The sequence below is a fragment of the Sceloporus occidentalis genome, unplaced genomic scaffold (assembly GCF_023333645.1).
Source record: "Sceloporus occidentalis isolate IW3139 unplaced genomic scaffold, rSceOcc1.0.p SCAF_7, whole genome shotgun sequence".
Lineage (NCBI taxonomy): Eukaryota > Metazoa > Chordata > Lepidosauria > Squamata > Phrynosomatidae > Sceloporus > Sceloporus occidentalis.
This window is the reverse complement of record NW_028316987.1, coordinates 66,864,957-66,877,858: the sequence shown is the minus strand read 5'-3', so window position 1 is coordinate 66,877,858 and position 12,902 is coordinate 66,864,957. Positions and strand designations below refer to the sequence as shown.

Below are 12,902 nucleotides of genomic sequence, written 5' to 3'. Positions count from 1 at the left end.
AATGATATCTGTATTACAAACTAGAGAAAGGTAAGTTATCTTGCAGTGGTGGGTGATATTTTGCTCAGCCATGGTATTTGCTTCTCTCTTTCTTTTTTCTCTCCACAGCAAAAGAAAAAAGAGAGTAATTCTCAAACTTACCCCCGTGGCTCATATAAATCTGCTAACTGGAACAAGATGTCAACTTCCATGGGTGTAACCTGGCCAAATTTCTGAGCTGCCAGAACAAACTCCTCTACAACAAAAGAAGAGGTGGGGTGATGAATACAGAAAGGGGAACTAATCAAACAACACTGAAAGTTATCCACAAATACCCCAGAATCACCAATGTTTAATATGAAACCAATATGCTGCAAAAGAAGGGGAAAAATACCACAAATAGTACTCCTGCCACTGTGTAAATGTATGTTTTAAATACTCTGTCCATCATGCAAATAGGAGAAGCAGTCTAGCCTTCTAGCTTAGTGCTAACAGCAGGATTTAGAATATTTGACATACGGTATCAATCAGTTGTGAGAGGGGGGGAGAGAAGGAGACAGAGATGTGGAAGTTTTCATGCATATGTGTCCCAGTAGGTTATATTAATGAAGGGCTGGCACTACAGAGGGAGTTCTCTATAAAAGCGGTTAGATAGAGCCTGATAACATCTTGTTCCAAGCTTGTAGATCAGCTTACTGCAATGCCAATACAAGTTTATGGAATTTTTCAACTACCCTTGAAGGTCATTTTAATAAGCTGCCAATTTGGCACTACTCCTAGGAAGTTTTTGAGCCCTTTAAAACGTCTTTACATTGACTTCTCATTCTACCCTGCCTTTAGGACTTTGATTTTTCACTGACGTTAAGTACACGTTTTTAAGCAGATGTAGAATCCCAAAGAATTAATTCTAACAGACAAAAGTAACTAGAAACAGAAAAGTGCACTCACAAAATATGAGTTGGGATCATTCTTTTTACCAGTGTCAACATGTTTTGTTTTAATTTGTAAACTGCCTTAAGTCTCAATTGTATGCCTATATGAAGATGGTGATAATTATAATAATTTCACTGTTATCCTGAAACAACGGAAGGGCAAAATTTTTTCAGAGTAGGTTCAAAACCTTATTTAAACTAACCTTTAGTAACTTCCACGTTTTTTCTATGTCCAGCCAGAGTACTATAGATTTTTCTAATGAGTTCCATGTTATTAAGAAGAGTATTAAATCCATTAAAATAGGAAAAGCTGACTTGGTGGGAAGTGGTACCTCCAGCAGCCTAGAACAGAGAGTGTGATGAGGAAAGTAAGAAGAGAAAAAGATCATATTAGATGTGTTTCATTTTTAATCATACAACTTGATTGTTGGAGTTGGGGAGGAGAAAGGCTTTGGAAACTGTTAGTTTTAAAAACAGCAATAGAAGTAGCAAGGATTTTAAAAATATAAAATGGGGGGAGCCTATAATAGATTCTTAAGTTACTGAAGCTAATCATGACCAGAATGCAAGCTGTTCCCTCTATTCCAGTGAAACCTAAACAAATACATATGCAGGATTATAACAACATGGCCAGTGGTAATTTACAGAGTTCAAGTTTCAATACTGTTGCAGTCAAAAATGTTTTATAAGTTGCTTTATTTCTTCTAATGAGCAAATCTCAAAGGCTTAAAAATGCCAAGGATATTAATGTCTGAGTTGGGAGGGGTGGAAATTGAAAAAATTAACTCATGCTATGGGGTGGAACATGGGTCTATTTTAATATTTAAATCTAGGAAACAACTGTATCACTTAAAGCATGCAGTGAAATCCTCTCTTAAGACAGCTCAAACTTTGCTCTTGCAATCAGTTCCCTGAAATAATCAAAACTCTTATCTTTAAAATGCTCATATGCTGTTACCTTGAAGAAGAATACAGTATTGCTAGGAAATCTTCCAAATATCTGTGAGAAATACAAATAGCTAATTTTGAGGAGCAGGGTGTTATTAGCTTACAGTTGTAAACCGCTTAGACACTGTTAGGCTGTTTATTATGGGTTCCCCTTCCTTTGCACAGCAAAGTAGATATTTTTGCCCAACACAGACGGATATAATTTTTTGAACATGGAGGTGGGGTGAGGACGAAGAATAAGAACACCATGGACTACTTTAGGATGATTAAGTATAGACTGAGGGAATACCAGACACAGTTCAATGAAAAAACAGGAGAGGGTTTATTTGATACTACCAAAATTTCTGAACTGGGGGGGGGGGGGGGGACAGAAAAACAGCACTAGCCACAGCAGCTAGATATTTTAGTATAGTACTCCAAAAAAGTAACTTTTCTGCAACTAATCTAGTACTATTCCCTATGAGTGTCTAATGTTCTTCATGGCCTCTTTCAACTGAACATGCCATAAACTGTAAGACTCCCTGCAAACATTCTTATATGCCATGCCATTCATTGGATGTGAATTTCATTTGTAACACAGCAAGAACACACTGATGAATAGATTTTTGTGGGTTTTTCAGGCTATGTGGTCATGTTCTAGAAGAGTTTATTCCTGATGTTTCACTAGCATCTGTGGCTGGCATTTTCTGAGATTGCTGGCATGGAAAACAGTGGGGTATATCTAGTGTGTGACCCTGGGTAGGGAGGAGTAATTTCCATGTTAATTTGTGTATTGTTCTGTTGTTGAATGGCAAGGCCTCAGGGTGGGAGGATATGCCAAGAGGATTAGTGTCTGTTTAATTAGGAGGATTAGTATCTGTTTAATTAGTGATCACTGTCTGCTAGAAAAACCCCTGACCCTGGGTGGTTTTCATTTGCATTTTGCTGGGTCTTGATTTTAGTACTTTTCAAGACAGGTAGCCAAACTTTGCTAATTGTAAGAGGTTTTTTTTCCTGTTGAACTTGTCTTGGTGTTTGTGGATTTCAATGGCTTCCCTGTGCATTCTGACCTGATAGCTGTTGGTATGGTCCAGAATTTCAGTGTTTTCAAATAGCATTTTATGCCCAGGATGCTTTATAACCTGCTTTGCTATTGCTGATTTTTCTGGCTGGTCAGTCTGCAGTATCTCTCATGTTCCTTGATTCGTGTTTGAACACTGTGTTTGGTAGTCCCTATGTAAGTTTGTCCGCAGCTGCGTGACATACGACAAACTCCTGTGGGTGTGAGAGGGTCTCTCCTGTCCGCTGAGTGCAGCATTTGCTAGATTTTCTTGGTTGGTTTGTTGCTTATTTTTTAAAGCTACACATTTGAGGAATATTTAGAAAAATACAGGCCATGGAATGGAGGTAGCAGCATCAGGGCTATCTCAAGGCCCATTTTCAAGCTGGCTGCAAAACCGGTGAGCAGCTAAGAGATTTGTTAAATAGCTCAGCATGCCAGAAATAGCTGCCCAAAAGTGAAACAGTATCACACAGCACAAAAATTCTTGTTAGGGTCAAACGTACATGGATTATATATCTGATCTACAGCTAAGGTCTGGAGGTAAACTGCCATCAATATGAGATGTCATGCCAAATTTCATGCAAACTGTAGGTTAGATTAAGCATACTTATAAAAGATGCAGAGCAGATGTGAGCTTCTAGCTCACCATCCATTTCTGAAGTAGCCCTTGGTGCTGAAGCAGTTGCCAACCTCTGCAGAAGCCGAATATTTCTTTCCAAAACAAGACTTTCATGCATATCTGTCCTAACAGGAAACAGTATTCTGTTGAGATAGCACAAGATTTTTTTACCCTGATGGTGCAACAGGTCATCAGATACAACTCAAGGTTGCTGGCTTCTACTGTGGGTCACAGAAGATAATGTCACAATCTTCTGAAGACGAAAACTATTGCATGAACTGCTACATGGATTTATCATGTATAAACTTAAGCTCCTTTCTCTTGAATCCAGAGCCTAGATTATGGATAGTAGTAAAAACAAAAACAAAAGGAATAGGAAAATAACCTTGTAGTAAATAGCATCTTCAGCCTTCTCTCTACTGTCTTCTATGTGTACTTGTTTCAGTAGAAACCCCAGTTCTGACAAATGTCCTTATCCAACATTGCAAATAGCAAATAACTTACAGCTACTAGACATTCTTCAACAAAAGGTGTCAACATATGAGGCCGGATTGTGACCATGATGTCTCTAAAGTCAATGGCAGTGACTCTTCCAGCTTGTGTGTTATCTCTCTGTACAAAAGCTTGTTTAGCATGTTCCAGCTGGATTTCCTGTAAAAGATAAAAAGTACAGTTAAATATGGCTGTTGACAAACTCTGCCATATTCTGCTTTTTCAAATCTGTTCTGCAGGACATAAAAGGTACATCTAGACTTGGGGTGGGGCAAATTCAGCAGGCACATGATCCAATTTTCTAAGACTAGGGCTTTCTCAAGGCCATGCAAACCTCTAAAAAAAATCACAGAAAATTGGGGGGGGGGGGGGGTTGAATGAAGTGGCCAAAACTCCATTTCTCTTTTTTTAATTTATAAATACTAAACAGGGAAGTAGATCACATGTAAAAAGTGCAATAACTACTCCTAGAGACTTCCAGGAAAGGAAATATATATATATATATATATATATATATTTGCCTTGAAAAGAGGATTCTGGAGGAATCTGGGGAACAGTGAGCACAAAACCAGTCTTGGACCATCCATGTGACCACTTTGCCCATTTCTCCTCTAGAGCATAAGTCTGGGAATGAGTTAGAGAAATCTGGGGGAAATCTTCAGCTCATCTCACAGTATGTTCCAAGTTCCTCACAATTCAACGGCAGGACACAATAATTAACCCATTTTACGCACTCAGGGGTTATACAGACCGGTGCACGCTGCAGCCTCCACAGATGCTTGCACACCATGATGATGCCCCTTGTGTAGGTGCTGTGCACGACGAGTGTCATCATGGCGCACATTGTGTAGATGGCCGTGTGCCAAGATGGTGCCCACGCAGCACAGTAAGGGCTCAGAGCGCCTGGACGCTCAGCCCTCAGCGTGTGTACAGGCCAGCAGAAGTTGAGCTAATATGAACACTAGAGTTGGGCTAATATGAACACTATTGTTGGTCTCTTTTTGTAGCAACTAAAAGTTGGAAAAGGACAACTCTCCACACATCTGGAGGCTCTCCATGTGACCCAGAACCTTGAAAAAATCAGGATTTTCCTGAAGGAAAGAGGGATGGAATCACGACAGGAAGAGGAGAAATTTGTTACAGACTATTAGTGAAATCAGATCTTGCAGGGTTTATGTTCAAAATGATGTATAGAACTACCTATGCTTAGAAATATAGGCCTAAATCCAACTGCTAGCCCCAACTAAAATAGACCATTTGAATCAACTGCTGAATGGGAAGAAAACACTTACATAAACCCCACTGACTGAATGAGTCTGCTCTAGTTCAGAAAGCAATTGGATTTAGCACAATACTTACATTTACTTGTATATAATGGAAAGTGAGATAGTATAGTTTGTTTTTAAATTCCCTAAGATTGCAATACAGGACTCAATCTAAAGTGTTATCTTGTGTTTATAGGGGGGAAATGGATCCATCAGAGCTTCTACAAATGAAAGGAGCATGTGTGCATACATTCATACTGCACAAGCATGTGAGGTAGAACAGATTGCTGGATGTGTGCAACTACGAGTGCCAAGACCCTATCTTTTCTATGAATGGGAACTCTACTCACAAATCAACAGCTTCCGTTCATGAAAAGGTAATATCTTTACTTCCAAATATGCTGTATACAGTATACAGTCAACCCTGTATATCCATGGATTCTTTATCCACAGATTCAACAATCCATGGCTTTAAAATATTCCAAAAAATATAAATTCCAGAAAACAAATCTTGATTTTGCTATTTTATGTAAGAGACACCATTTTACTCTGCCACTGTATTTAATTGGACTTGAGCATCCACACATTTTGGTAACCACAGGAAAGCAATCCCCAAGGGTCCACTGTATTTAAAGGTAGAAACCTGTCTTTTATTGCAATAAATACTTTGGAATCCATATGGATTTTTCTAGCTACAATGTATGTAGCTAGAATGTATGTGACAATGGAAGTAATTATTAAAAATTAGCATACAATGTGCAAAGTATTCACCGATTTAGAATTAGAGACACAATGCATAATCCAGGGAAAATCCTGCTGATTTTAGCAAAAAAAATTAAGCACATGACTGCTCCCCACTGAAACCAACAGGTTAATGCTGGTGGGATCATGCCCACAGATATCGAAGCAACATAGGATAATTATCCTATGTGACTTCAAAAATGCCTAATACTTTCTCAGTTCTGGAATTGACTCATGCAATGAGGTATTTCTTCTGAGCTATCACATCGATTTCTGGACTCAGCAGAGTATGGGTTAAAAGAAAAAGAAATTTGACTGCTTTTCAATGCAAAATTAAAGGCCTGCCATATGTCCCCTAGATTGGAGGTAGTGTAATCCCTCTACATAACTTTAAAAACAGCCTCAATTCTTTGATGGTGGGAGTCTGAATTCCTAAAAGCCACAATAAGTGTTTATACAAAATTAATTTGCAGTTGATAACAGGAACTCTGGCACCAGAGCTTAATGAAAAGATTTCCCAACTCCATTCTCTCTCCTCCGCCTCTCTCTCTCTCTCTCTCTCTCTCTCTCTCTCTCTCTCTCTCTCACACACACACACACACACACACACACACACACACACACACTTCCCAATGCTATTTTTCATGCTACAGCTCATAAAGGCATTCTGTTTTCCAGGTACAGGGTGATTATGTTCAGGTATGTCTGATATTTCCAACTGATCAACATTCATTTGACACAGCACAGTCCTTCCCGCTATTGCATATTGTGAGGTCCCATTGACAAGAATTATTACTTCACCAATGAGGGTACCAGAACGGAAGAACAAGCTAACATACATTTGAACTTATTTAACAAAACCATAAAATATGCACATGTAAAACACAATGTAAAAACGGATGTTAAGACTCTGGGCAAAAATTGCAGGTTTTGAGACCATCAGCCAATATTCAATGGTGCAATACTCTTTCTTTGTGGAAGAAAAATCCTTATTTGTGCAATTATATGAACAGCTTTTTTTAAAAAAACAAAAAACTAAACTAAACTAAATACTACCTCTTCTTCATTTAAAAATTCACCTTCACGCAGCATATTGGGGGAAAAACCCACTTATTATTTTACCTATCCTATCTGTAACCTCTCTTTGCTTCAATGAGTTTCAGGATGATGTACACACTAAGGTGGAAATTATACTATGACCTTGTGAGCTGAGGTAGGTGAAACTAGTGACTTGCCCATGTTGTTGTTAACTGTCCTCAAGTTGACCTTGACTCAAGGTGACACTGTGGATGAGACATCTCCAAGACTTCCTGTCTTCAACTTTTCTGCTCAGGTCCTTCAAACCCAGGTCCGTATCTTCCCTGACCAAGTCTTGCCATCTGGCATGTGGTCTTCATCTCTTTATACTGCCTTCCACATTTCTTAGCATCATTGCCTTTTCTAACTATTCATTTTTCATGATGTGGCCAAAGTACAATAGCTTCAATTTGGTCATTCTGGCTTCCAGGGATAGTTCAGGCCTGATCTGTTCTCAAACCCAATTTGCTTGTCTTCTTGGCCATCTTGGTATCCTCAGGATTCTTTTCTAGCACTACATCTCAAATGAGTTGATTTTCTTTCTATCCACTTCTTTTTTCTTCACTGTCAAGCTCTCACATCCATACAATGTGAGGGGAATTGCTTGGACTATCCTCACTTTAGTGTTCAAAGTTATGTCTTTATACTTTATGATCCTGTCCATTTCTTTCACAGCTGCCATTCCCAGTCCTAGTCTGATTTCTTGACTGCAGTTTTCCAACAATATTTGATCCAAGATATGGGAATTCTTCAATTATTTCAATTGTCTCATTGTCCAGGGTGAGGTCCTGTAGATCTTCTGTGGTCATTATTTTTGTTTGTTTGTTTTTGTTTTGTTTAAATCAGCAGTCCAGTCTTGGCACTTCTTGACCTTCCTTAGTAAATGCTCCAGGTCTTTGTTTCTGCAAGTAGAATTATGGCATATGCCTATGTTAGGTTGTTAATGTTCTTCGTCCTATCTTCATTCCTCCTTCCTCTGATTATAAGCTTGCTCTGTGTATGATATTTTCTGCATACAGGTTGAATAAATATGGTGATACTATGCAGCCTTACCCGTCCCCTTTGTCGACTTGGAATCATTCTGTTTCTCTGTATGCTGTTCTGGTGGCAGCCTCTTGTCCTGAGTACTGTACAGATTACCCATCAGGACAATCATGTTGTGGCACTCCCATTACTTTAAGCGCAAGCCATAGATTTTTATGATCTAGGCGGTCAAAGGCTTTGCTGTAGTCAGTTTGCCCATTCTCACCAAATAAATTTAAAGGCTGTGCAAGATTTCGGGTCCCAAATCCAGGATTCCATTCATTGCACTACACTGGCTCTTTATTTGTGACCAAAGCTGTAATAGAATCAAAGTCCTCCCCTGCTACCAAGGTCCAGTTTATCCAATCTATTATATGCTTCCATCATCAATTCCAATGAATTAGAATTCCCATCCTAAGCATGCATGCATACACATACACTCACACCACACAGACACAGAGAATCGTCATTTTACTATCTGTTTTAAAGAAAGATATTGCAATTTCCCCCCCAAACAGAACTGCCTTTTCCTTCCAGTGTTTTTAAATGAATGTACTTAAAATTGTTTTTAGATTTCAATATTATGTCAGTTTAATTACATTATTATACTTGTTTTATTTTATCGGTTTTGTAAACTGCCTTCCAGTTCTGAGGGGAAAGCAAACAAACAAGGATAAAATAAAACAAAACAAAGTGTTTGTTCAAAAGGTCATATTGCCAATTTTAAAATGGCTCAGGATGGGGGCAGAATCACAGCTATGAATGTTGTTTCTTTGTTAAAGTTGCTAGCTTTAGCATAGGGCTGTGGCACCAGCTGAACTCTCAGGAAATTGCTTTGCTTCTCTGGATCTTCAGGCAGGGAGACAAATATGAGGGAGAACAATGCTTGATTTCTATATATGAGGTGGCTTTAAATCTTGGGAATCTATCTCACTCCATTCTCATTTGGTGCTAGGACTCACTAGGACTCAGTTTGAAGATTTGTACATACAGTATACTGCTGACTCACCCAACAACCAGGAGAGAAGGGAAGGGATTGGAAAAAGCTGGTAGGTGTATACATTTGGGCCCATTATGCTATTTGAAACAAGGTGTGGAGTAAGAATACAGTTGGCCCTCCATATCCATGAATTCTTTACTCACGGATTGAAAATATTCCAAAAATATATACATTCCAAAAATCAAATCCCAATTTTGCTATTTTATGTAGGAGATACCATTTTACTATGCTACTGTATATAATAGGACTTGAGCATCCATGGATTTTGGTACCCATGTGGGGTCCTGGAATCAAACCTCAGTGAATACCAAGGGCCCACTGTACTCAAAACAAGAACAAAATCAAATTAATAAAGGTTATACCTTTAGAAGTCATAGGGAATACACCTATTGAATAATTACTCCTCAATACCCCTTTGAAGCTTTCATTAAAAAAATCTACAGCTTCCACAACTAGCTTTTTCCATTGTTTATTCCCACTTAACAGAACTATTTCTAAAATATAGCTTGTGACAACATATGAAGGCAACAGAATTATCAAAATGATCAGTAGCAGGCTTTTCTTTATTTTTGAAATTTTATGTAATTTTGTTTAATTTTTGTTTTATAAGCCTATACAAATAAGTGGAGATGCATTTGCAAAATATTAAAAGGTATCTCACCTGGTACAAATTAAGAAAAATATAAAAAGCATTTTCACACTGAGACCACTGTGGTCTCCTACTGTTGTAAGGTCCAAGGTCTAGACACCAAAACAAGGTGATACATGAGAAACATCAAAGGAGAAGGGCTAAATGCCAAACCTTGCTTAATTCAAAGCAAGCTTTCTTAAAAATGTGAAAAGTAACTCCATATCTCAGGCTACAGGCAGGTATTTTTTAAAAAATATAACTACCCTGTGCCAAGAACCCGTGTGGGAAGGTTATCTGGTACTCTCACCTGCCTAGAAGCTATGTATCCTGATCCCAGATCCATAAGGGCCAATTGTGATTGATGCTTAATGGCAATGCTTGTTCTACTTATGGCTTTAAGACAAGGGCAACCCAAGAGCTATATTTGCATTATTTGATCACTTGAATTAACTCTGCAGGACAACAATTTGCAGACACAATGATGACAGAGAAATATCATCTCTTCACTGTCAGCACCCCAGCACAGGCCTTTCAATGAGTTCTAGCCCATGTTCGGTTGTACTCAATCCAAGTCTTCCTCCATCATTGTTCTAGTCTCCACCCCACTTGTTTAATCACTGCCAGCTCCCTAGTGAACCAGGCAACTTGCCTGGCTGTACCATGGGAGGAAACATTTATCAGCAATTGTAACCACCACCCTGATCTTTATTCCAGAGATCTGCCAGGGCTTTGACAGGTTTACCAGGCAAGGCAAGAGGAAACTCCTGAAAAACCATCAGGAATCCATCCACATCCACAAATCTCTTGGGGTGGATCATCTTGATTGGGCTCCCACCCCTGCTTAGGGTCTGAGTCCCAGTGAGTCTAAATCCTACCAGGCAGTGATCAGTCCATGACAACGGAACTATTGAGAGTTCCTCCACTCTCAGACCACCATCATCCTGCCCAGAGCAAAAAACCAGGTCCAGTGTGTGTTGTGCAGCATGGATGGCATCAGATATTACTTGGGACAGCCCCATAGTTGTCATGGCAGACAGAGTAGTCTCTGCATGAATAATGAAGTCCCCAAGTACAACAAGCTGAGGGGACTCCAACACTACCGTTGAAATAAACCCAGCCAGCTCAAGAAGAGAGACTGTTGAGCAGTTGGGTGGGTCAAAAACACACACTCATACCCAACAGAATATGGAACAGGACACCTGGTAAGGGAGATGGAGTCCTGATAGACCACTGCAACTCCACCTCCCCATGTCTCACCTACTGTTGTATGGAGAACACAGGTGGACAAAGCCGGGAGAGATTAACACACACACCCTAGCTTCATCCAGCCAGGTCTCTGTAATACAAGCCAGGTCGGCATGCTCATCCGGGATCAAGTCCTGAATCAATGATTCACTAACCTGGTATTGAGCAGCAGAATTTTTACCCCAGGGGGCCTGTTGCCAAGGCTATCGAAACTACTTGAAATGGAGGATAGTTTGGGAGTAACCAGCATCCTGTGGCTCTCCTTTCTACCAGACTGACTCCCCATACCACATCTCCCCATACCCATTACTGTCATAATGGCTGCTCCCCTTCCATGCCCTCCTTGTATATTCTACTGTTAGTTGACAGTTGTTTCCAGATTGCAGCCTGCAACAGTCCTCCAGGCGAGGCTACCAATAACAACATTAAGGGCCTGTTCTTCATGTAGCAGAGCAATAATGTGAATAGCCAACAAATGCAACCTGCTTAATTGTATTAATGAAAAGTTTACCCCACTGCAAGAATACTGGTTTCCTTCTTTAAAATACAAGTTTCATGTATGGAGCCCTGGTGGCGCAGTGGTTAAATGCCTGTACTGCAGCCATTCACTCAAAACCACAAGGTTGCGAGTTCAAAACCAGCAAAAGGGCTCAAGCTCGACTCAGGCTTGCATCCTTTCGAGGTCGCTAAAATGAGTACCCAGACTGTTGGGGGCAAATTAGCTTACTTGCTAATTAGCTTACTTGCTGTTCACCACTATGATCTTTGGAATAACGGTATATAAATAAAACAAATTATTATTATTATTAAGTAAGCAGACAATGAGATGGTAGACCCCTATCCTGGGGTGGTGGGGGTGGCCTCTTTCTTCCTCCCACATGGTGGCTCCCCTCAGTCCTAGCAGGCACTCAGCTTTATCCCCTTGCCAAGAGGCAGGTGGTCCTACCTGGCTGTTTAGCCAGTAATTGGCTAGGTGCCTAGAGCTTGGTTCTGAAGGGAGCAGTTTCTCACAGGCGGCAGTCCTCCAGGTGAGTCTACCAGCAACAAACAAGCAGCAAGCAAGTAGACAATAAGATGGCAAAACTCTGTACTGGGGTGGTGAGGGTGGCTTGTTTCTTCCTCCCATATACTGGTTTTTTTTTTTGTTTTGTTTTTTTTGGTTTTTTTTTTTTTTTTGGTGGCTGAATGGTGATATGGACCTATATTTCCTAGTCCTAACCATTAGACTACCCAAATCTATAGTGGAAATGTTTATAAATTCCAATATTAGCTTTTGAATCAGTTTCTGCACATGATAGTAAACCTGTGTTGTTTCTTCTGGGTAGGTGTGACTTGGGCATGTACAGTTATCTGCTGAATTCCCCTTGCATAGGTCTTGCTGTAGGATTGGTAGATTTCTGTGCTACATTCCACAGTTCAAAGCATTAGCAGAAAATAGGTCAGGAGACTAAAAGGATTATTGTGTAATTTGATATATTTTGATGCATTTACAGTAATTGTTTTTGTGGTTTTTTGCACTTGCATCTGTGCCTGGCATTCTCTGAAGATGCCAGCCACAGATGCAGGCAAAACACCAGGAATAAATTCTTCTAGAACACATCCACATAGCCTGAAAAATCCACAAAAAGCTATGGATGCCGGCCATGAAAGCCTTCAACTTTATATTTACAGTAAGATTCAACAATAAAGAAGAAACACATTTCCCCTCCACCTTCTTTCCTAATTTGAGTACTGAAAAGACTGGAGGGACTGACATTTCTATGCGTAAGAGATGAACTACAAAAAAGCATACCAAAAAATTCATAATAAACCCTGTATTCCATCCCCTAAACTGGAAAGAGTATTCACATACCTATTTGGTTATAATGGGAAAACACTTCTGCTTCAAATTCCTATGTATATTTGAGG

The 12,902-nt window shown here is 39.7% G+C and overlaps 1 protein-coding gene across 4 annotated transcripts in view; it reads right to left on the bottom strand.

Annotated features, from left to right (window-relative positions):
• SLC25A13 (solute carrier family 25 member 13) overlaps nucleotides 1-12,902 on the bottom strand; it is a 144,147-nt gene that overhangs the window by 54,229 nt on the left and 77,016 nt on the right. For all 4 annotated transcript variants that reach the window (XM_089533193.1, XM_089533194.1, XM_089533195.1 and 1 more), the window contains 3 exons: nucleotides 4,025-4,171; nucleotides 1,115-1,253; nucleotides 142-235 (listed from right to left, as the gene is read on the bottom strand). In XM_089533193.1, the coding sequence (XP_089389319.1) occupies nucleotides 142-235; nucleotides 1,115-1,253; nucleotides 4,025-4,171 (380 nt within the window). The remainder of the gene's footprint in view (nucleotides 1-141; nucleotides 236-1,114; nucleotides 1,254-4,024; nucleotides 4,172-12,902) is intronic.